Source organism: Nomascus leucogenys, chromosome 23 (assembly GCF_006542625.1).
Source record: "Nomascus leucogenys isolate Asia chromosome 23, Asia_NLE_v1, whole genome shotgun sequence".
Taxonomy (NCBI): domain Eukaryota; kingdom Metazoa; phylum Chordata; class Mammalia; order Primates; family Hylobatidae; genus Nomascus; species Nomascus leucogenys.
This window is the reverse complement of record NC_044403.1, coordinates 26,681,945-26,706,832: the sequence shown is the minus strand read 5'-3', so window position 1 is coordinate 26,706,832 and position 24,888 is coordinate 26,681,945. Positions and strand designations below refer to the sequence as shown.

General features: G+C 38.8%; 1 protein-coding gene across 1 annotated transcript in view; it reads right to left on the bottom strand.

The window, feature by feature from the left end:
• Positions 1-24,888, bottom strand: part of VWF (von Willebrand factor) — a 178,833-nt gene that overhangs the window by 37,518 nt on the left and 116,427 nt on the right. The window contains exons 35-38 of the mRNA XM_030804480.1: positions 9,393-9,613; positions 7,788-7,980; positions 7,237-7,578; positions 5,226-5,425 (exon numbers count right to left, since the gene is read on the bottom strand). Coding sequence (XP_030660340.1) covers positions 5,226-5,425; positions 7,237-7,578; positions 7,788-7,980; positions 9,393-9,613 — 956 coding nt within the window. The remainder of the gene's footprint in view (positions 1-5,225; positions 5,426-7,236; positions 7,579-7,787; positions 7,981-9,392; positions 9,614-24,888) is intronic.

The following is a 24,888-nucleotide window of genomic DNA, read 5'->3' as shown; positions in this document are numbered from 1 at the left end:
AAGAAGGTCTTACTTATTACTTCCACGGTCAGCAATCAGTCAGCTAAGAAGGAAGATCAAAGACCCCCAAGTAAGGCCCCCTTTCCCCCAAAGTGCCCTGCCCTCCTTCAGGATTAACCCCTCTGGTCCTGCCCTTGACACCTTTCACTCACTCAATAAGTGATAGCAGCTAACATTCAAATGCCACCTGCTATGTGCCACTGTGTTGAGGGCTTTATTTAAATCACTCATGTAATCCTCACTGCAATCCTATGGTGAGGATACTTTTTACCACTGCCCTCACTTTTCCAGTGAGAAAGCTAAGGCACTTGCTAGGTTCGCACAGGCACAGAGCGAGGATTTGAATCCAAATCCATGGCTTGTTTCTTTGTTGTTTCATGTTTTGGTTTTTGTTTGTTTGTTTTGAAACAGAGTCTCACTCTCTCGCCTAGACTGGAGTGCAGTGGCATGATCTCGCCTCATTGCAACCTCTGCCTCCCGAATTTAAGTGATTCTCCTGCCTCAGCCTCCCAAGTAGTTGGGACTACAGGCATGTGCCACCATACCCAGCTAATTTTTGTATTTTAGTAGAGATGGGATTTCACCATGTTGGCCAGGCTGGGTCTCGAATTCCTGACGTCAAGTGATCCACCTGCCTCAGCCTCCCGAAATGCTGGGATTACAGGTGTGAGCCACCATGCCCGGCCCAAATCCATGGTTTTAAACCACCATGCTCTGCTGCCTCCCACAGATAACTAATAATAAATATGTTCAAGATATTTTTCTAAGAATTTTACAATTATGTACTTTATTTTCCTAATAATAACCCTACCAGATAAGTAGTATTATCTATACTTACAAATAATGAAAGTGAGGCACCAAGAAGTTAAGAAATTTAACTGCTTCTCATCAACAGCCACAGTGCCCATCATGGGCAGGTCTGAACACACCGTCCTAGCCCTCGAATGGCTGATAGTCAAGTTGAGGAAATAAGACTCATTCATGAAAATCTGAATGAGAAAAATAAATTGTGATACACACACACCGTGGGATACTACCTAGCAATAAGGAGAGAACTATCAAAACACACAGCATCACGGATGAATCCCAAAAGCGTTATGCTGGGTGAAGGAAGCCAGGCAGAAAAGAAGTGCACAGGCATGATTCCATTTATGCGAAATTCCAGAAAATCTAAACGAATCTAAAGTGACAGAAAGCAGACCAGTAGTCGTCTAGGGTTGAGGGATATATTTAAAAGGGCATAAGCTAACTTTTGGGGGATGGAAATTCATTATCTTGGTTATGTCAATGGTTTTATAGGTGTGTACATATGTCAAAACCTATCAAATTGTACACTTAAATATGTGCTGTTTGTGGCATTTAAATTATATCTCAATAAAGCTGTTTATAAAAATAGAAAATAAAAGAGCAGTAAGAGTGCAAAAGGAGAGTCCACTAAGACTGGGCACTCCAGAGAGTCTCACAAGGGCGCATCTATGAAGCACGGGAAGACTTGGGCAAATGGGAAAGGAGGAGGAATTCCAGGTGGGAAACAGCTAACAAAGGCACAGACGAAGGAACACTCCCGCAGTGCCCGGCATCACAGGTGAGGCAGGTGGCTGAAGACAATGGAAGAGGCCCTGTGTGCCCACTGCAGGAACTTGCCTTACCTCGGCAGGCAGGTGCAGGCCCGGAGGCATAAGCAGGACCCTGCCTCACAGAGAAGAGCTAAATAAAAACCCTGGCGACAGCATGCAGGATGGAAAAGGGAAGCACTAGGAATAAAAACCAGAAAAGACACAGAGGCTGCCACTCCAGCTGGGAAGGTGGAGGGAGGGGCCCAGGGCACTGGCCTCGGAGGGCTGGGGCAGGGAGTTGAATTGGCAGACATGAGGGGTTGAGAAAGGAGAGAGTCATGTTCTGTATATGTTTCAGTGTTCTTTTTTTCTCTCCTTTTAAATGTAGACCTCGGATATTTAAACTCAAGAATAAATCACACAATTTTCCAACTATCCTAAGAATGGGTTAACACACAACAGATGACCAAAAGCAGGTGTCCGACCTCCTTTGCCGGGGATTTTCATTTCCCAGGAAGCATAAGGCCTGCCCAAGGCAAGGGAAAGAATAAAAATAAAAAATTTAAAAAACAAGCTAAGGCTAAGCTTCTAAAAGCAACTGTAGTGGCTCTCCAGGCCTGGCCAGGCTATGCAGTAACGTGGCCGGCAGATGGCACCGCTGCACAAGCCCAGGCCAACAGCAAGTGGGCCTGTCGCAATCGCCAGGTTCCAGGGCCCAGGCGTGACTACCACCAGGCCCGAACAGGTATGAGAGCCAGCAGGAGTTAAAGTTTGAATGAAGGTGACAAAAGATCGGCCTGCAGAGAATAAGGTGCGGAAAACTGACATTTTCAAGGCCCAAGGTCAAAGAAGGACACAAGCAATTCATCCCGCACCACCCTCCACCAGCCAATTTGATGGGGGATGCAAATGAAATGCAAACGCTGAGCCCAGCTAAGGGACAGCAGAGACTAAGGGAGAGGGAAGGAGGCTATGGGCCAGAGCTTCTGGGCCATGGACAGGCTTCCAGCTAAACTTGTGCCTGTCAGTACAGCACCCACCACCACCAGCAGCTCCACTGAGCCAGGGACACCCTGTGAAGGCTCTTGGTCCCTTCTGATCCTACTGCAGAGGCTCACCTCTTTAGACTCTGTTTTGTAAAATAAACAAGAGCTATGAAAACTAGTGAATATTTTGCTCTTCTGAAATTACTACAATAGTTTTATACCCTAGTTTATTTCCCTGAATAAAAGGTTTTCTGGGCTTTATTTTTCAGTTAAAAAAAAAGTTTATTTAATGGAAATGTTCTTCATATTAAGTTTTTATTCTTTCTCCGCTTTGAAAGTCAAAGTTGAAAATGCACGTGGCTGGATATGTTTGTTTTCATCCGTTTAAACTATATTTTCTGAAATCACTAAAAGTGGCTGTGTTGTTTTCAAAGTTTTCAATTAACTAATTTTATTTTACCTGATTTTAAAATATATTTATAAGACAGTTTCTACATCCAAAATATTTGGATGGAACCTTTATACAACTTGAATGCATATTCTAATGTGTTGGACTGAAGATGAGGTGGGTAGTGAAAGGGGAAAATAGGGCCAGAGAGGAGAAGCAAAGGATAGGGGTTTGGAGACACTAAGATAAAGTTCACAATCTTCCTGCCCTCAGGACCTTGCAGACATTTGACACTCATGGAGCCAGAAATGCTGCAAACTTGAGCTCACTTCTCGTCACAGAACGCCAAGGAAAAGATCATTTCTGTCTCCTTCTGAGAGCAAGCATTTTGCCACTACTAGTAAAACCAGTCTGAAATCAACACAGGTTGCTAGCCCCATATGTAAATTGGTCCACATCATTCAAGCCCTGCAGGAGCTCATAAGCTATACAAATCGGGGAGAGGAATATAAGGTTTTGTCAATTCATTTAGGGAATATCACAGAACAGGCAATTACTTAACTTGGCAAGTTGAAATATGGCAGTAGAGTAGGACTTTAGCTCATCTATTCCACAGTGAGGACAAATTGAATCCACTAGGATAAAGCCCAACAACTAAACAAGAGCAGATGAAATCACTATAAGTGACTATAAGTAATGGCCCTAATGGATACCCATGCTCCAATGCACATGAGTTAGCCCAGAGTTCAGTTCACAGTTCCAGTGAGGTCAATGGCAGGGCTAGGACACTATAGGATGACTGATGCTATGAATATAAATCCCAGCTTTATCACCTGATGCCATTGAGCCTCAGTCTCATCCATTCAATAGGATGTGCGATTATGACCCTACAGAGCTTTGAGGAGAATCATATAAAATGGTCCCTATCCTGGCTTATAACATCAGGGACAGAATAGTGTAGTTACTGAAATGTTGTTTTCATTATTCTGCAGGCTGGTTAGCTACATTTACCATGAGTTCTCCTATTCGTTGTTGAAGATAGTGGTTAAGTCACGCTACTCAGTCCACTTAGCAAGAATGGTCCTCCTTGGCGATGAAGACATTAGGTCTTGAGTGCAGCCCATGATCACAAAACACATTCTCCTTTCCTAGAAGCCAAATATGCTTCTACCTCTACCACGGTCTGTAGTATCACTGTCAAGGATGAAGGACAGGGCCACTGCACACATTCACATGTGCACGTTCACATGTGCACAGACACACACTGCCCCAGATCCTACAGATAGACACGGGGTCAACTCTGAAGAGAGATGACAGCCATTTTAGGCCAAGACGGAGGAGTTTGGTAAATATGCTTTCAAAATACACTCAATAACTCCTAAAGAGCTAAAAAAAAATTGATGACTCAGTGACTCCCAAGCAAATCAGCCCAAAAAAGATGCAGCAAAAGGGCCATTTCATATAGTGGAAAGAGCTAGATCTTTGGAGTCATATAGAGCTTCGAATTCTGAGATCAACTCCATTACTTGTAAATTGTTTCCATGGGCAACTTACTAAGCTCTTTAGGTCTTAGTTTCTTCATAGGATTTTTGTATTTATGAGTGATACAGGATACAATACTGTATTCTGTGGAATCCCAGTCCCAAGGGATTCTCTCTCTCTCTCTCTCTCTCTCTCTCACACACACACACACACACACACTCCATGATCAAATAAGTTTGAGAAACAAAAACTCCTTTAAATATCTGCAAGGTACAGTAGCATATTAAAAACTCTAAAGAGTTCTGCAATAAAGAAACCTGTTTAACTATGGTTAGCTAGTGTTCTAAACTCACTTGACCACAAGTAACTGTTAATACTCTGCAAAATACACCTTTGAAAAACACTGAGATAATGAATATATTGTGTTTAGCACAATCGAGGTACACAATCTCTCTTAACAATGGCAGACATTATGACACAAAATATTCTTTTCCCTTTCCCTCCTGGGTTCCTATATCATTCTGCTTAAATGACTATAATAATAAAGACAATAGTAATAACAATAATAATAATAATGTGGTAACAACACTTTGATGTTTGATCCCACAGATAATACATGACAGTTGCAGGATTTGAACCAAGAGCTATCTGAATGCAAAGCCATTACACAATACTGCCTCCCTATCCCTAATGATCCCCGTAAGAGTCAACTCCACTGCCACAGTTGGAAAAGGCCAATCATTGGTGAACACTTCTCCCTTTTGACCCAAGAGGGAAGCAGCCCCATGGGAAGTGAAAGGCCCAGATTCCTACCTGGTGCTGGACTCCATCCTCACCAATGCACTGAGTGCAGGCCTCTTCAGGGACACAGCTGCCTTCCAGCATGACTTTATTTGGAGGGCAGAAACAGCCTTCCGAGGGATGGTCCCCACAGGAGCTCACGTTGCCATCACAGTGCCGGGGACAGCCATGCTCACAGTGGTTGTAGACCAGAGATGGTGGGCATGACATAGCTGTAGACAGAGGAGGTCACTTGCAAAGGCCCACACCAGCCAGAGTGAAATGGGCACAGCTGATTCAACATGGTTAATCATCAGACAAACTTGCCAGAGCAGAGATGGCTATTTTCCACCAATCTTCATCCTCCCCATCTTCCATAGAAACAGAACTTTAGGTTGGGCATATGACCACCAGAATGAGGACTATATTTCCCAACCTTTCTTGCAGCTAAGTGTAGTCACGTGACTAGTTCTGACCAATGAACTGTAAGAGAAAGTATAGTATCCCATGGCAGCCTCCAGGAGTCCATTTTAAAAGACAGCTATGCATGCTCCTTGTCCCTCTTCCCTCTTTCCCTCAGCTTCCTGCCTGAAGCATGAATGTGATGGCTAGAGCTCCATCTTAGACCATGAAGAAAAAGACCACACCCAACTGAGGGCAGAGCAAGGAGCTAGAATCCAGTTTGAGGCCCAGAATCAGCTGGAGCCACTGCCTCCGCTCAGCTATATGACAGAACATTTTAATTCTCTGCTACTTGCAGCCAAATCTAGTCCTAACAAATGTTGCGAACCTGTGTGTCCTTAGTAGGTTTTGTTGTCCTTTTTTGAATACATGTATCTTTTATGCTTTAAAAGCATCTTTAAATTAGGAGTCCACAGCTATGAAGAACTGCGTTGGGAGAGAAGCTACAAGGTGATTCATTTCCCTCGTTCTGATTCGCTCAACAACTTCCTCACATTCTCAAGGCACCAAGGCAGGCAGGTGATGGAAGAAGTTTCCAAGGATTTGGAGCACCAAAGATTTCCCTCTGTGTGCACAGTAAATAACCAGGAGGTATACAAAGAAATTAATATGCAGAGAAAGTGCTTCCAGTAACTTAGAAACTAACATTTGCCCCTTGATTTGCAGGCTGATTGGGAGGAAGCAGTATCATCCACATGGCCTCAGAAAATCAGAGCCCAAAGGAACCTACAGGTCATCTAGGCCCACTATCTCCTTCTAGGAAGCAGAAACTGAGGTCCAGAAAGACTAAGAGAACAGTCCATCCACCAGCTGAGCTGGGACTAGGATGCCCAAGTCCTCCCGACCCAGCTCAGAGCTGCTGACAGTTCCATGAGGATAAATTCTGAGGCTCTAACGTGCATATACATATTGATTTCCCTCAAAAAATAGTCAAGGATTATATTTGATGACTGAGGGTTTCACGTTCAGTATTCTTTTCACTCCAGCACCCCTGAGGGACAGGAGCCATATCTGATTCATTTCAGTTTCCCCTACACTTTAAATAAATGCCAAGTCCAGGTAGGGAAGCTGACCTTGGGGAGGGGCTATCTGCACTAGCAATCCTGCAGTGTTTATAATTGAGAAGACTCTTGGCAGCCAAATGATTCTACTTGCACTTCAAAATCCTGCTCAGGCATGGACTACACTGTAAGCATGTGCTAAAGCTTGGTGGAATTTCAAATTCAATGTCACTGGTTACACAGTGCTTTACAGATGCCTATATGTGTCTAACACATTAAAATCGCATTTGTCTGAACTATAGAAATACTAATGGAAAGGACCATGCATTAATTTACATAAAAATTCTACATGCAGAGTGTGTGTGTGTGTGTATGTATATATAGATACATATGTGTGTGTGTGTGTGTGTGTGTGTGTGTGTATATCTTCCATCTTATTTGATCCTAACTGGAATCCCAGGTCATATGAAATACAGGGGTTTTCATCCTTATTAGCCAGATAAAGAATCTGGGGCACAGAGAGGCTGAGCAAGCCCCGTTAGCTGGTCTCCAGGATTTTCAGAGGTAACTTGGAGACTCACCACAGAAATCAGGTGTCCTCCAGTCAACGCAGACCCCATTGGTCCGACAGAGGTGGGCATAAGAGGCGATCACCCCACACACTTGCTCCTGGTGGCAACTGTCCTGCTGGCAGATGGCATAGAATGTGGCTGGAGCCAGGACCTTGTGGCATTCAGCAAACAGTGGTAAGAGAAGGACCTGGCAGTGGGAGCTGTCGGGGACAAGACACTGCTCCTCCGGGATGGGGTGGCACGTGTGCCCTGGCTGCTGCACAGTCCATTCCTGAACAAGTGTTTTCCAATCTGTGGTGACTGTGCCATCCCTCAGCATGAAGTCATTGGCTCCGTTCTCATCACAGATCCCTAGAGAAACAAACAACAAAAAAAGATAAACTGAGTGGCCCTAGGTACAAAAACACTGATGCCAGAGATGGGCCATTCTTCATCCTCACCAGAATCTGACCCTTGCTACTAGACCCTGAAATATAAGCATCCAAGAGCCTCAGAGTAGAGCAAGTAAGGTTTATAAATGTATAGCAGGGAGAGAAGAGGAGTTGAGAAAATGTTCTTACCACAGAGACCGTATGTCTTTGAAGCAAAAGTCTTGGGGCTGAGCTGCAGTTGGAACTCATTGTTTTGTGGAGTGAATGTGAAGATGTGACCAAGATGATTGAATCTGACCTCATGCATGATGGTACCATAAACGTTGACTTCCATGTTCCCACCCACGTAAGGAACAGAGACCAGTCTCCCATTCACCGTCACCTGCACAAAGAAGAAAGAGCTCATCGGTAGTCCTAGCAATGAGGAACCCTAGGTTTTTAGGGAAGTTACTGAGAGTTCCTGCACATTCATGACACTCAACTGCAACATTAGCCACAAACCTTGATATTGGTCGGCAGCTCTTCTAAGATAAAGAAGAGCTTGACTAGAAAACAGAGCTTGACTTTACAGAGCTTGACCAGAAAACAGGCTGTTGTAATACTGTATGGGTGGCCATGCACCAAGAACCTGAAAGCCTGGAGATTAAAAGGAACCTTGAGTCTATATGACTCAACAGGGAAGGGCAATGCCTTTAACACAGGCTGGGAAAGTCGCCTTATTGCCAACTCATCAGAGCAGTGTCTCCAGGAGCATCTAGCAGCTGTGTCCAACCCTTTGAATGCAAGGATATTTTTGCTTCTGTATGGTGGTGGATATCAGAAAATTATGCCCAGACCTTTGTTTTAGCTCATCAGCTATCGTTAGTGTTAATGCATTTTATGTGTGGCCCAAGACAATTCTTCTTCCAGTGTGGCCCAGGGAAGCCAAAAGGTTGGACACCGGTGTTTTAATGGGACCACTTTAAGTCTTCTTTGTGTGTATGTGTGCCACTAGACACTCTTTCTTGGGCAGCCCCACCATATATCATATCAAACACATTAAAATGTACTCACATTCCACAATGAATATAATTTTGCTGTAAAATTTTTGGAAGGATTTTTTATCATTTTGATTTTTTAATTTTTGGCTATGAGTTACTCACTTGATCTATGACTAGCTAAGATTTTTCTGCAATTATTGTTCAAATTCAGGAATTCTTGCAATGTGAGAAACTCTAGCCTACAAGTTGTTTTCACACAATGAAATATTTATGATCTCTACACGAACAAGTAAAGAAGTTGGCATAATGTAACCTTTTGTAAGCATTTAATCAATCATATATATATATATATATATATATATATATATATCAGTTTTGCAGTTTTCTTTTCAAATTTTGATGCCTGACATTTTATGTAGGCCTTAAATATTTTCAAAAGACCTAATTTAGGCCGTAAATGCTTTCCTCTGGAAAGCTTACAGGGTTTAGGCATTGGACTCATAATACCTCCCGAGTAAACAATCCTGATGCCAATCCCAACTCTCCACCAGTGCCAGAAACTGGCACTAAATTCACAATTTTAAGCTATCTAAAAGTGATTCTGTCTTGCAAATCTGAGCCCGGAACAACATGAAATCACGCCAAGACAAGGGGATGGCAATAAAGCCCTCTAAGAAAGTGGTACTCCTCTCCTCTACTTAGGCAGAAGGCAGAGCTCCTAACAAGAGCATCAACTAAAACCAGCTGCCACCAGGTCCATGTGGTTTTCCTGACATTCTATTGCCTTGCCACGGATCCAGACAGTACTTCTCACCTCCATGTCACTGTGCAGCTCCACGGAGAGGGCACTGTGCTTCACCTCGATGGATTTCATGCAGCCCTGCCTTGCTCCAGGGCTGCAGGCACCATTATGGAGAATCACCTCCAGGTCCTGCTCCTTGTTTTGAAATAGGACATAAGAACAGCTGCCAGTCAGCTTGAAATTCTGCCCATCAAAGGTCACAATGTGCCGAGTGGAGCTGCCTGTGCACACGCCTGGACAGGGAGAAGCAGAGGATGGATGTGACATTATCCAAACCCCCATGCCTACTACATGCAGACAGGCAGGTGTGACCAAGCTGCATACAGATAAATACAGTAGAGACCAGGACAGGCCCTTTGAGGTCATATAGACCAATTTCCCCCTTTTTTACAGATTAGGAAACTGGGGCTCTGAGAGGTGGAGAGGTTTAGGTAAGTAACACTTGGCCATTAAATATTTTCCTGGAGAATGTGACATAAAATGTGGCAAATTATGGAACCACACTTCTAAAAAATGTAAATGTACAGTGTGAATAATCCATTCTACAGGGATGCCTTGGCCCAGAAAACAAAGTTAAGTTCCAGGGGTGTTACGACTCGTTGAAATTAAGAAAAGCTAAGCAAGCTATGAGCTCACGATCTCATTGTAAAGAAAATTCACCTAAAGACACATGTGTCCTTTCAGCTGCCAAGTGACTAAGGTAATGGTACAAGTGATCATGTTGACTTAATCCCTTAAGAGATTGCACAGGAGAAATATTTCCAGAGCCAAAAAAAAAAAAAAATGGTTGACTCTCAATGGTCCCTCATTTGACCCTGAGTCATTCACATAATCGGCAAATTCTCAAGATTCCTATTAAAACATTATTGGTGAATATTAATCATTTTGCACCTACATAAGATGATTTGGTAAAAATCCCCACATTGAAGGCACCACCACCACAAATGATTTGAAAGCTAACCTTGGACCTAAGTAAAGTTGGAGATAAGCTTTCCAAACAAACCATGACCACATCTACAACAGCAGGTGAATACATGCCCAAGAGCTGAGACACAGATTCGGTGGAGCAGGGAGGCCCCGCTAACATCTCTCACTCATAGCCAAGCCTGAGCCAACCTCTCCCTATGGGGGTTACTGTCAAGCAGCACAACCACTGACAAATGATGGGTCTGGAAGCACCATCAGAGCTAAGCAGCCTCCCCAGAAGTTCTACTAAAAATCCCCTATGTCCTTGAGCAGTCAGTCATTTCCGAGTGACAGTACTGAATGCTACTGGCTTACTAACATGCATGCTGCAAGTGATCCCCAACACGCAGCTGTTGATATCGTCACATCAAGGAGTCAGCCCAACTGCCATAAGGATGGAATAAATCACAAGGCAAAGAAATGGTTTTAGCTCACACAAGGCAAGTTAGTGAGAATGGCTCTGCCCACCCTAAGATGAACTGACTGTGTAATGCGTACTTTACAGCCAGAGAAACTAGGGGTTGGTTTCTGTTTCACTTGCTTGCACTGTGACCTTGGATCAGTTACTTAACTTTACTGATCCTCTCCTATCTCCTCTGCACAATAGGCCTATAATTGATACCTTTTAGTAGTCTTGTGAGAATTAGTTGCAATATAGATGAAATGCCTACCTAATAGTGCATGACTCACATGTGCACATTTAACAAACAGATCTCCAAATCTTTATGAATAAGCCACAAAATAAATTCAATAGTTTGTGAATTGCTATATTGTAGGTATATTAAAACTTGAGGTCCTTCCATCTCCAGAATACCAAATTACCTCCCAACAAACCATCACATTATACTCCAGTTTAGTGATTAGTTTTAATGAGCCATATATATTAACACATTCCAATGTTCAGGACATAGAGAAAGTTAGGCCGAACCAATTAAAAATTAATACATTAGAGTTATATAATAAAATATTACTGCACAGTTATAAAATATTATCACAGCATAAAGTATATCACTCATAAATATCTCCTGAAATCATTTTATCTCATCTCTCTCCTTTTCTTCAACATCTTCTTACTCATTATCTTTCCAAGTGACAATACAAATATTTGTGAGTGGATATTATATTAAAACTTTTGGCTGATTGTCAAAATGTAATGATATCAGATACTAAAGTGAATTGTTAGCAAAATGCAAATGTTCAAAAGGACATCCAGGTAGCCAAAGTGGGCCCTAATACTTCAGCAATTAATATCGTCAAGTTGGCCGGGTGCAGTGGCTCACGCCTGTAATCCCAGCACTTTGGGAGGCCGAGGCGGGCGGATCACAAGGTCAGGAGATCGAGACCATCCTGGCTAACATGGTGAAACCCCAACTCTACTAAAAATACAAAAAATTAGCCAGGCCTGGTGGCAGGCGCCTGTAGACCCAGCTACTCGGGAGGCTGAGGCAGGAGACTGGCGTGAACCCGGGAGGCAGAGCTTGCAGTGAGCCAAGACTCCGAGACTCCATTTCAAAAGAAAAAAAAAAGAATATATATATAGGGCCGGGCGCGGTGGCTCACGCTTGTAATCCCAGCACTTTGGGAGGCTGAGGCGGGCGGATCACGAGGTCACGAGATCGAGACCACGGTGAAACCCCGTCTCTACTAAAAATACAAAAAAATTAGCCGGGCGTGGTGGCGGGCGCCTGTAGTCCCAGCTACTCGGAGAGGCTGAGGCAGGAGAATGGCGTGAACCCGGGAGGCAGAGCTTGCAGTGAGTCGAGATCGCGCCACTGCACTCCAGCCTGGGGACAGAGGGAGACTCCGTCTCAAAAAAAAAAAAAAAAAGAATATATACATATATATATAGTCAAGTCAAGGAGCCAGCCCCAATGGTCATGAGAATAAAATAAACCACAAGGCAAATAAATATGTAGGGAGATATATATCCTCTGAACACAATGAAGAACAATAAGAACAAATTAAATTATTATGAAAAAAAGCATGCCTTCAGCATAACTAGAAAACAAGAAAATACTCAAATTTTATTTATTTCTATTTTATTTATTTATTTTTTTTCCAAGAGGAGTGTCACTCTGTCACCAAGGCTGGAGCGCAATGGTGCGATCTCGGCTCACTGCAACCTCCACCTCCCCGGGTTCAGGTGATTCTCCTGCCTCAGCCTCCCGAGTAGCTGGGATTACAGGCACGCACCACCACACCTGGCTAACATTTGTATTTTTAGTGGAGACACAGTTTCACCATGTTGGCCAGGCTGGTCTCGAACTCCTGACCTCGTGATCCACCTTGACCTCCCAAAGTGCTGGGATTACAGGCGTGAGCCACTGCACCCAGCCAAAAACATCCAAACTTTAAAATAGCTATAAATAAAGTAAAAGAGAAAAAACACCAAATCCCACCCAGCAAAAATCTCTCATACTCTAGCTGTTAGCCTTTGTCATGAGCAAGGACAATCCAAGGAAAACTGAAAAGAAGAGAGAAGAGAGTGGGCAGCAAGCCTAAAATTTCTCTATAACCACCACTACCACCAGAAAGAAAAGCCCATCCTAAGGGCAAAAATATTTTAAAGCATTCCAACAGACCAGAGCAGGTGCTAAAAACACACGCAATATTTGGTGACAACCTGAAAAGCATAGTTTCAAGGGGGCTGGGGGCAAAAAGAAATGGAAAAGTGCTTGGAAAGTGACCAGAGACATAAAAATAAAGCAAACGGGAGAGTCAGGGTCCAGAAAAACCTGAAAAATCAGAGGCCACACAATCCTTCAGTATCCACATGTACACACACACACACACACACACACACCACTAAGGAAATGACTTTTCTATACTTATAGGAGGGTCATTGAACCAGAAATCTTGTAAAACCCAAAATTCACAAAATGAACAGAAGATTAAGCAAGTCTACAAAAGCTTCTACAAAAGATCAGAAAATGAGAACCAACACTCCTCATCTAATGAAAATTCCACAAAAAGGAAAAAACAAAATGTTATGACATAGAAGAAAACTATGAGACACTACTCAAACTAAATTAAATATACTCGAACATCTGCAAAAATGAAAACCACCTTGAATCAGAATTTCAAAAACTAAGAAGAGAAATGAACAAAGACAAGAATAAATAAAAATAGAACTCAGTGAGCTTGGCGGGGGTGGGTAATAAAAGTGCAAAGTCATCTCTGAAATAAAGACTAAATTATAAGTACCCAAGGAAGATGACATCAAAATAAAAATTTAATAAAGAGCATCAGAGAAAAGCAAAAAAACCAATCAAGAGAATGAAAATGAGTTAATGAAGAAAGTATAAAGGTCAAAGAGACAGTAATGAAAATGTAGGACAGGAGGAAAAATGGAGTCTTAAAAGAGAAAACAAAACAATGGAACAGAACTCACACTTAAAGAATATAACTCATGAAAACATTCTGGAAATCAAAAAAGAACCAAATCTGTATATGGGAGTCATGTGCCAGATGTGCGGAAAAATTAACCCAAAACAGTCAACTCTGAGACATATTACAGTACACTATTAAGACTTCAAACATAAAGAAAAAATTTTCCAGGCCTTCAGGCAAAAAGATCAAATATTTTACAAGGACAAAAGAATTATATTGGTATCAAAATTTTCAAAAGCAATATACAAAGCAAGGCAACAATGGAGCAGAATATTTCAGAAATTTAGTGAAAGAAAATGTGAATCAAGAATTCTGTATTCAGCCAAGGTGCCCTTCTAGCATCAATACTATAGAAAAAGTTTTAAATACATAGGAATTAATGGAATTCTGTACCCATAACCCCTTCTTAAGAAATCTACTAGAGGGCCGGGCGCGGTGGCTCACACCTGTAATCCCAGCACTTTGGGAGGCCAAGGCGGGTGGATCACGAGGTCAGGAGATCGAGACCATCCTGGCTAACACGGTGAAACCCCATCTGTACTAAAAAAAAAAAAAAAATACAAAAATTAGCCGGGCGTGGTGGCGGGCGCCTGTAGTCCCAGCTACTCAGGAGGCTGAGGCAGGAGAATGGTGTGAACCCGGCAGGAGGAGCTTGCAGTGAGCCGAGATCAGGCCACTGCACCCCAGCCTGAGCAACAGAGCAAGACTCTGTCTCAAAAAAAAGAAATCTACTAGAGAAGGTTTCCTCCAACTAAGAGATGACTAGGGAAATGTTAACAAAACAGCTCAAGTGAGCATTTTTCTTTATATAGTCATAGATCCAAAACTAAAACAAAGGAAGAATGGAAGACTAATGTGCAAATGTTATATGCTGTGACGAAGTAGAAACAATGGAACTCGACAATGGGAGGAGAGGGGAGGGAATAAGAAAAGTTAGAATAACCTCATTGATTGTTGTATAGCCATAGGCAGAAGTTAAAAGAATGCTATTAAAAACTGAAAAACTGATTATTGTGTGATTAGATTTAAAAATATGGGCCTGAAGGCATTTTAGAAAGGTATAACTTCAAAGGTAATGACAGGAACAAAAGCATAAACCTTCCTAGACACCAAATACTTAACATATCACCACATTTATAAATGAAAAATATGTAACAAACAATTATAAAATATAATGATGAAAGAAGATCAAACACAAGATGGCAATAAATGAGAATGGGCTTAACTTGTCTACTAAAACAAAAAGGTTTTCAATTTGGCTCAAAGACAAGACCCAACTATATGCTATATAACTAAAATTCAGAAAGGCTAAAGTAACGGGACAGACAAAGGATATCAAGAAATAAGAAAACAGGGATGGAGATTTCGATATCAGACAAAGTAAAATTCTAGCCAAAAAAAAGATTAAATGTGACTAATAAGAGCATTCTGATCAGTATAATTCACAATGAAGCCATAACAGCTGTGAATATCTACACACCAGACAACATGAAACCATCTTCATGGAGCAAAAACTATAGGAGAAGCAAGGAGACATTGGTAGACAAACTAATAACAGGATACTTTTACACATCCCTTTCAGAACCAGATAGATAAAATGGGGAAAAGGTACGTAAGACTACAGAAGACATAACATTAAAATCAAAATATGTAGTTCTCATGGAAAGGTGGCAGGAAGAGAGCAAGGGATCTCAAACTCTACACCCTGATAATAGAGAATACACCTTCACAAAAATCGATCATGTATTAGATCACGAAGAAAATAACAGTAATTTCCACAAAGTAGAACTATTACAAATACTCTCGTCAGAGTATAGTAAAATTTAAAACTTTTTAATTATTGTTTAAAAAGATCTTTACACTTGGAAATTTTTTTAATTTATGATATAAATCCTGGGTGAAAGGGACAATAAAAACAGATAGTACAGAATTTCTTTTAAAAATAATGATAATAAATATACTATATATCAGACTCATTGGGATACATATAAAGTGATCCTAGGAAAATTCATAACAGTAAACATTTCTGTCAATAAAAATAAAACAATGAAAATGAATGAAATTTCCAGTTCCAATTAAATAGAAAAGCACAAAAGGTAAACTAAAAGAAAATTCAAGGAAAGACATCATAAAATAGCAAGGATAAAAGCAGAAATCAATAAGGTAGAGAATATAAATACAGTAAACATAATTAATAAATTGAAATCTTGATTTTTAAAAAAATCCAGAAAGACAAATCATGAGTTAATTTGATCAAGAAAAAAGATAATAGACATGTATATAAATTAACAAATGACAAAAGAAAATCACTATTTAAAAAGAATTTTTAACATTATAAAAGATTACTGGGAAAATTTTACTTCTACCCTAGAATATATACAAACAACCAATAAACAAAATTTTAATTTAAAAAAAAGACTATGCTATACAATAAATGTGAAAATCTAGATGAAATGAATAAATTTCTAGGAAAATGGAGATTAACAAAATTAACTCCTGTAGATAAAAGACAAATCTTAAGCACATCAATTTACATGGAAGAATTAGAGTAAGCTAATAGGAATTAAAGAAAGTTATTCCACCAAAAAAAAAGAAACAAAAAACAAAATACCAACCCCAAATGATTTCACAAGGAAATTTTCCTAAACTTCCAAAGACCTTATAGTCCCGATGCTCCATAAATTGTTCCAGAGTACTGAAAAGGAGCGAAAACTGCTTAAAGCTTTTAATGAAACCAGTTTTAACACCAATATCTAAACGAGATCAAGACAGTATTCCCCTCCACCACAAAAAAAAAAAAAAAAAAAAAAACTACAGGGTGGGAGACAGGGAAGATGGGGGAGTAAGAAGCACCAAAAATCTGTCTCCCCACCTAGACAACAATAGCATTGGCAGAATCTGTCTCACGTAGTAAATCAACAGAAACTATCCCTGAGAAAGACCAGATGGTAGACTTACTAAAGAAAGACTTTAAAACAACTGTCTTAAAAATTATCAAAGAGCTGAAAGAAGACGTAGACAAAATCAAGAAAATGATGTATGAACAGAATGGAAATTTCAGTAAAGAAATTGAAATCATAAAAAGGAACCAAAAAAGTTCTGGATATTATTGTAATCTTAGTTTGTGACTTCACTTTCTGTTTTCTACATGATTTAAGACACTAATGCATTAAAATGTATATATGTCTATGTTTTTGAACACACAATGTATAAAGATGTGATTTTATGACATCAATAACTGAAAGAGTGTGGAGATAGAACTGTATAAGAGCAGAGTTTTGTCTGTTACCGAAGTTGAGCTGGTATAAATTCAAAGTACAGCGTTATAACTTTAGGATGTTAAACGTAATCCCCATGGTAACCATAAATAAAATAGCTATAGACTATACACAAAAGAAAGGAAAAGGGAGTTAAAATGTTTCACTACAAAAAAAAAAAAAAATCAGCCAAACACAAAGGATGACAACATGGATGAACCTTGAAGACATTATGCTAAGCAGAATAAGCCAGTCCCAATAGGAAAAATGTATAATTCCTCTCAAAGGAGGTGCTTAGAGTAGTCACAGAGACAGAAAGCAAAATGGCGGTTGCCAGGGGCTGGAGGAAGGGGGAAATGGGGTATCATTGTCTAATGAATAAAGCATTTCAGTTTTACAAGATGAAAGAAGTTCTGGCAATGGATGGTGGTGATGGTTGCACCACAATGTGGATTTTCTTTCTCTTTTTTTTCTTTTTTTTTTTTTTGAGACGGAGTCTCGCTCTGTCGCCCAGGCTGGAGTGCAGTGGCGCGATCTCGGCTCACTGCAAGCTCTGCCTCCCGGGTTCACGCCGTTTTCCTGCCTCAGCCTCCCGAGTAGCTGGGACTACAGGCGCCCGCCAGCACGCCCTAATTTTTTTGTATTTGTAGTGGAGACGGGGTTTCACTGTGTGTTAGCCAGGCTGGTCTCGATCTCCTGACCTCGTGATAATGTCACTGGATATATACTTAAAAATAGTTAAAAGGATAAATTTTATGTTATATGTATATTACTGAAAATTTAAATAAGTAGTGTTAAAATTGCAGACCAAAAATACTTATGAACGTCAAAACCAACATACTAAATAAAATATTACCAAACAGAATCCAACACCACATTATGAAAATAACAAACCATAGCCAAGTGGGATCAACATTAGAAAATTCCTTCAAACAATATACCATATCAATATATTTAAAGAAAAAAATCAAGAGATTATCTCCATAGATGCTGAAAAAGCCTTCACCAACACCAAAATTCCACAATCACTCTTGACAAAAAAACACTCAAAAATGAGAATCGAGGGATACTTTCATAGTAGGATAAAATATATGATAATGTGTGTGCACGTGTGTGTGCATGTGTGTGTGTGCAAGATACTCCACTGCTATTCAACATTGTACTAAAAAGTTTATTAATGGAATTATACAAGAGAAATTAATAGGAGGCACAAAAATTGACAAGGAAGAAAAATAATTCTATTTGCAAATGATACACCATCATACCCAGAAAGCCCTAGAGAATCCATAATAAAACTAACTCAATAATAAAAGAATTCAGTAAAGCTATAGGATATGGAATTAACATATACAGATATATATGTTACATATATAGAGATATAGATATATGTTATATATCTTGATATCAATACCCTTTATATACACAAACAATAAGTAGTTAAAGAACATAGTGGAGAAGAAAAAAGTCTCATTTACAATAGCAACAAGGAAGATTCAACTTGGAATAAACTTAGCAAGAAATATGCAAAACCCAAATGAATAAACCTTAAAACACTTCTAGAAGACAGACAAGTCAGCTTGAATAAGTGGACAAACTTGTTCTTGGATAGGATGATTTAACATCATAAAAATGCCAGTTCTCCCAAAGTTAATGTATGAATTTATTGCAATTCCAATAAAAATACCAACAAACTTTTTATGGAGGTAAACAAGTTGACACTAAAGTCTATACAGAAAAAACAAACATAAAAGAATAGCCAGGAAAACACTTTAGGAAAAACTAGGTGGAGGTACTAGTCCTACCAGACAATAAAACATACTATAAAGCCTTTAATGACAAAATATTAGAGGTATTTCCTCTAATTAAGACAGTGCGGTAATTAAGACAATGTGGTTTTGGTATGTGAATAGCTCACAACAAGTAGAATCAGAAAAGAAGTTCAGAAACAAGCCCATGCACATATGAAAATTTGATTTATGATTATTATTAAGTCTTATCTCACATCACTAGGGGCAAATGTTGACATGTCAATAAATAGTACTGCAACCTATATCACAGATAATGAGCTAATAGTTCAAATATTTAAAATAAAGAATAAGATTAAAACCCAATAGAAAGTAGAAATAATGAACAAATTTAGGGAAGAAAATAGACATTCGGCTTCAAGAAGCCCAAAAGACTCCAACTAGAATGAATTTAAAGAAGTCCGCTACAAGATATAATCAATTTGTCAAAAGTCAAAGACAAAAACAGAATTTTGAAAGCAACAAGAGAAAAGCAACTTTTCATATAAAAGGGGGCCACGATGAGACTATTAACAAATTTCTCAGCAGAAACCTTGCAGGCCAGAAGGGAGATGGATGATCTATTCAAAAGAAAACAATGGGCAGCCAAGAATACTCTCTCTAGCAAAACTGTCTTTCAAAAATAGAGGGGAAATAAAGACTTTCTCATGTGCACAAAAGCTGAAAGCGTTCATCACCACTATACCTGCCTTATAAGAAATGCTAAAGGGAGTCCATCATGTTGAAATAAAAGAATGCTAGGCAGCAACATGAAAACATATGAAAGGTAAAATTCCTGGTAAAGGTAAATATACAAACAAATATAGAATATTTTAATACTATAATGACAATGTGTAAATCTTTGAATTCTGGTATAGTACTTAAAAGACAAAGTTATAAAAATAACTATCACTATAAAAATCAGTTAATGAATACACAACATTAAAAAATATAATTTGTGACATCAATAACATAAAGTGGGGGAGAGGCAGTAAAAGAGTAGAGTTTTGTGTGCAATTGAAATTAAGTTGTTATAAGCTTAGAATAGAAAGTTATAAGTATAGGCTGTTTTATGTAAGCCTCATGGTAACCACAAAGAAAATATCTATAGAAGATACATGAAAGGAAATGAGAAAGGAATCAAATCTCATCATTACCCAAAAAACATCAGTGAAACACAAAGAAGGGCAGTAAGAGTAGAAGAGAGGGACAAAAAAGCTACAAGACTGACTGAAAATAATTACCAAAATGGCAACAGTAAGTCCTTCCCTATCAGTACTTTAAGTATAAATAGAAAAAACTCTCCAATCAAAGCTATGAAGTGGCTGAAATGAATTTTTAAAAATAAAATAAAACAACCAGGTGTGGTGGCTCACGTCTGTAATCCCAGCACTTTGGGAGGCTGAGGTAGGCAGATCATGAGAGATCAGGAGATCGAGACCATCCTGGCTAACATGGTGAAACCCCGTCTCTACTAAAAATACAAAAAATTAGCCAGGCGTGGTGGCACGGGCTTGTAGTTCCAGCTACTTAGGAGGCTGAGGGAGGAGAATCACTCGAACCTGGGAGGCAGAGGTTGCAGTGAGCCAAGATGGAGCCATTGCACTCCAGCCTGGGCAACAGAGCAAGACTCCATCTAAATAAATTAAATAAATAAATAAATAAAATATAAAACAAGATCCAACTATGTGCTGTCTACAAGAGAGAGACTCACTTTGGATTTAAGAATGCACATAGGTTGAAAGTGAAAAGATGGAAAAAGATATTTCATGCCAATGTTAACTAAAAGAGAGCACAGGTAGACATACTTAGACAAATTAAACTTTAAGTCAAAGATGGTCACAAGAGACAAAAAAATGGACATTATATAGTGATAAATACATCAATTCACCAGGAAGATATAATAATTATAAATACATTGCACCCAACATTAAAGCACACAAATATAAGAGGCAAATATTGACAGAAGTGATGATAAATATAGAACAACATAATAGTGAGAGATTTTAATATCTCACTTTCAATAATGGATAAAAAATCCAGAAAGAAGATCAATAAGGAAACAGAGAACTCAACACTATGGCCCAAGTGGACCTATCAAACAAATACAGAACATTCTATCCAACCACAGCAAAAAATACATTCTTCTCAAACACACATAGAACAGTCTCCAGAACAGATCACATGCTAGCCCACAAAACAAATCTTAACAAATTTAAGGAGACTAAAATCATACCAAGTATTTCTGACCACAACAGAATAAAATGAGACATTGCTAATAGAAATAATTTCAGAAAGTTCTCCAATATGTGGAAATTAAAAAACACTCTTGAACAACCAATGGGTCAAAGAAGAAATCAAAAGAAAAATCAGAAAATATTTTGAGAAAAACAGAAACTAAAGCACAACATAGCAAAGCTTATGGGAAACAGCAAAAGCAATAAAAGGAAAGTTTACAGCAGTAAATGTCTACAGTAAGAAAGATCTCAAACAAATAACCTAATTTTACAATATAAGGAATTAGAAAATGAATAAACTAAGCCCTAAGTTAGCAGAAGGAAGGAAATAATAAAGATTTGAGGAAAAATAAATGAAATATAGAATATAAAATATCAATAAAACTTAGAATTGGTTTTTTAAAGGTCAACAAAATTAACAAACCTTTAGCTAGATTAACCAAGACAAAAAGAGAAGACTCAAATAAATAAAATCAGAAATAGAAGAGCTTATATTACAATTGACACTGCAGAAATAAAAAGGTTAGTAAGAGACTACTATGAACAACTACACACTAACAAATTGGATAACCTAAAGAAATGAATAAATCCCTGAAACATACAACCTACCAAGCCTGAATGATGAAGAAATAGAAAATCTAAACAGCCCCACAATTAGTAAGGAGATCAAATTAGTAATCATAATCTCTCAACAAATAAGAGCTCAGACGCTTTCACTGGATAATTCTACCAAAGATTTAAAGAAGAATTAATGCCAATCTTTCTCACACTCTTCCAAAACATTGAAGTGGGAAACCTACTTTATGAAGCCAGAATTACCCTGATACCAAAGCCAAAGACTTTACATTAAAAAAAAACTACAAGTCAATATTCCTGATGAACATAGATGCAAAAATTCTCAACAAAATGATAGCAAACTGAATTCAACAGCACAATCAAAGGATAATACACTCTGGCTGAGTGGGATTTATCCCTCAGACAGGAGAATGGCTCAACGTTTAAAAATCAATAAAGGTGATACACAGCATCAACAGAACAAAGGATAAAAATCATACTATCATGTCAATAGATGCAGATAAAGCATTTGTCAAAATTCAAACACCATTTCATGATTAAAACATTCAACAAACTAAGAATAGAAGGAAATTACCTCAACAAAATAAAGGCCATTAATGAAAATACCACAGCTAACATCACACTGAATAGTGCAAAACTAAAAGCTTTTCCTCTAATCAGGAAGACGGTAAGGATGCCCACTCTCACCACTTCTATTCAACATAGTACCAGGAGTCTTAGCTAGAGCAATGAATCAAGAAGATATAAACGTCACCCAAATCAAAAAAGAAGTAAAATTTAAAAAGAAGTAAAATCTCAATTTGCAGATGACATGATCTTATGTGTAGAAAACTCTAAAGATTTCACCAAAAATTTGTTAGCAAATTCAGCAAAGTTGAAACAAATTCAGTTGCAGAATACAAAATCAACATACAAAACCATTGGTTTCTATACACTAACAATGACCTGTCCACATGAAAAAGAATGAAATTGGACCCTTATCTTATATCACACACAAAGTTAACCCAAAATCAAACTTAAACACTGATACGTAAAACCTGAAATTATAAAACTCCTAAAAGAAAACACGAGAACTTTGCAACATTGGTCTTGGCAACGATTTCTTGGATATCGTTGCCAAAAACAAGGCAACAAAAGCAAAAACAGACGAGTGGGACTACATCAAACCAAAAAGCTTCTGTGCAGCCCAAGAAACAATCAACAGAGTAAAAAGGCACCCTACAGAATGGAAGAAAATATTTGCAAACTGTACATTTGATAAAAGGGTTAATATCCCAAATATATTAGGAACTCATACAACTCAATAGCAAAAAAAAAAAAAAATGCAAATAACCCAATTTAAAAATGAGCAAAGGACTTGAAGAGACATTCCTCCAAAAAGACATCCAAAAAGTCAATTATGTGAAAAAATATCCAACATTACTGATCATCAGGGAAATGCAAATCGAAACCATAATGAGGTATCACCTCATACGTATTAGAATGGCCATTATCAAACACACACACACACACACACACACACACACACACACACACACACCAGGAAATACCAAGTGTTAACAAGAATGTGAAGAAATTGAAACCCTTGTGCATTGATGGTAGGAATGTAAAGTGGTGTAGCCACTACGGAAAACAGTAAGAAGGTTCCTCAAAAAATTAAAACTATTGTTAGCATATGACCCAGCAATCCCACTTCTGGGTATTCATCCAAAAGCATTGAAATCAGGATCTCAAAAAGATACTTATACTTCCACGTTCATTGCAACATTATTCACAACAGCCAAGAGTTAGAAACAATCCAAATGCACATCAGTGGACAAATGGATAAAGAAAATGTGGTATATACATGCAATGGAATATTATTCAGTCTTTAGAAAGAAGGAAATCCTTTCATATGCCACAACATAGATGAACTTTGAGGACATTAAGCTAAGTGAAATGAGTCAGTCACAGAAGGATAACTACTGCATGAATCCACTTATAGGAGGTATCTAAAATCGTCAAATTCATAGAAGCAAAACGCAGAATGGTGGTTGCGGGGGCTAGGGGAAGGGGAAAATGGGAAGTTGCTGTTCAATGGGCATAGTTTCAGTCACACAAAACAAAAACTTCTAGAGATCTCTGTACAACAACTTGCAAATAGCTAACAATATTGTATTGCACATGGGAAAATTTATTAATGGGGTAGATCTCATGTGTTTTTTATCACAACTTTTCTAATGGAAAAATGGGGAAAGGCATGAGCAGAAAATTCACAAAATTAGACCAAAAATGGCAATTAAACATACGAAAAAATGTTTAACCTCACTCATCATTAGAGAAATGAATTTCAAGTACACTGAGATACCATTTCTTTCCTGAAAAGTAAGAAATTTGCAAAAAAAAAAATAAAAACTATAACAACACACTCAGCAAGGCTGTGGAGAAGCATGCACTCTCATACCTCGCTGATCGAAAAGCAAACTGATGGACATTCCAGTTTTGCACAACCACATCTCACCTGTTAGAGGAGAATCGGGGAATATCTAAGGGGAACTTCATATGCACTTATCTTTTGACCCAAGAATCTCACTTCTAGGAATCTACCCTGAAGACACACCTCAAACCATATGAAAATTCGTATGTTCAGGTTTACTCATTGCAGCATTGTCTGTCATTACAAAACACTGGAAACAGCCTAAATGCACATACATAGAAGAACAGTTGGGTAACCTATGGTACACAGTAAAGTATTAGGAAGCTGTCTTTGAAATGACATCGAGGAATTTCCAGGATATGCTTTTAATCACAAAAGGCAAAGCTCTTTGTACAGAGGAAAGCTGACCATACCCTCCTTCCCAGAGGCAGGCAGCCCAAATTGGGACTGGGAGGTGTTTTAACTCTAATCAAATTCAAAGTTTTGATTATTACACAAGAGTGGGTATCTAATTATCAACTGAGACTTTGTCTTCTGACTTAAAGTAACTATAGAATTCTTTATGAATAAACAGAAGAAACGTAAAGTCTGGTGGAGTTTTCACCTAGACCAAGAGAGAAATTTTTCTCACTGAATAAATTCTAAAGGGAGAGTGAGCTATAACATACAGTTTTGATTGCATCCCACCAGTTGTGCCTGTTCAGCATAAAGGTTACAATCCACTGCTGAGTCGTGATCACCATAAGCAGTCATTTCTCTCAAACATGAGACAGAAGGCTAATCCAGCCCATGGATGAAATGCTCTCCACAAGTGTAATGAGATGGACTTTAAATATTTCCTCCTCTTAATCCAGGCCACCTTGGTGATGTACTGTTGCTATA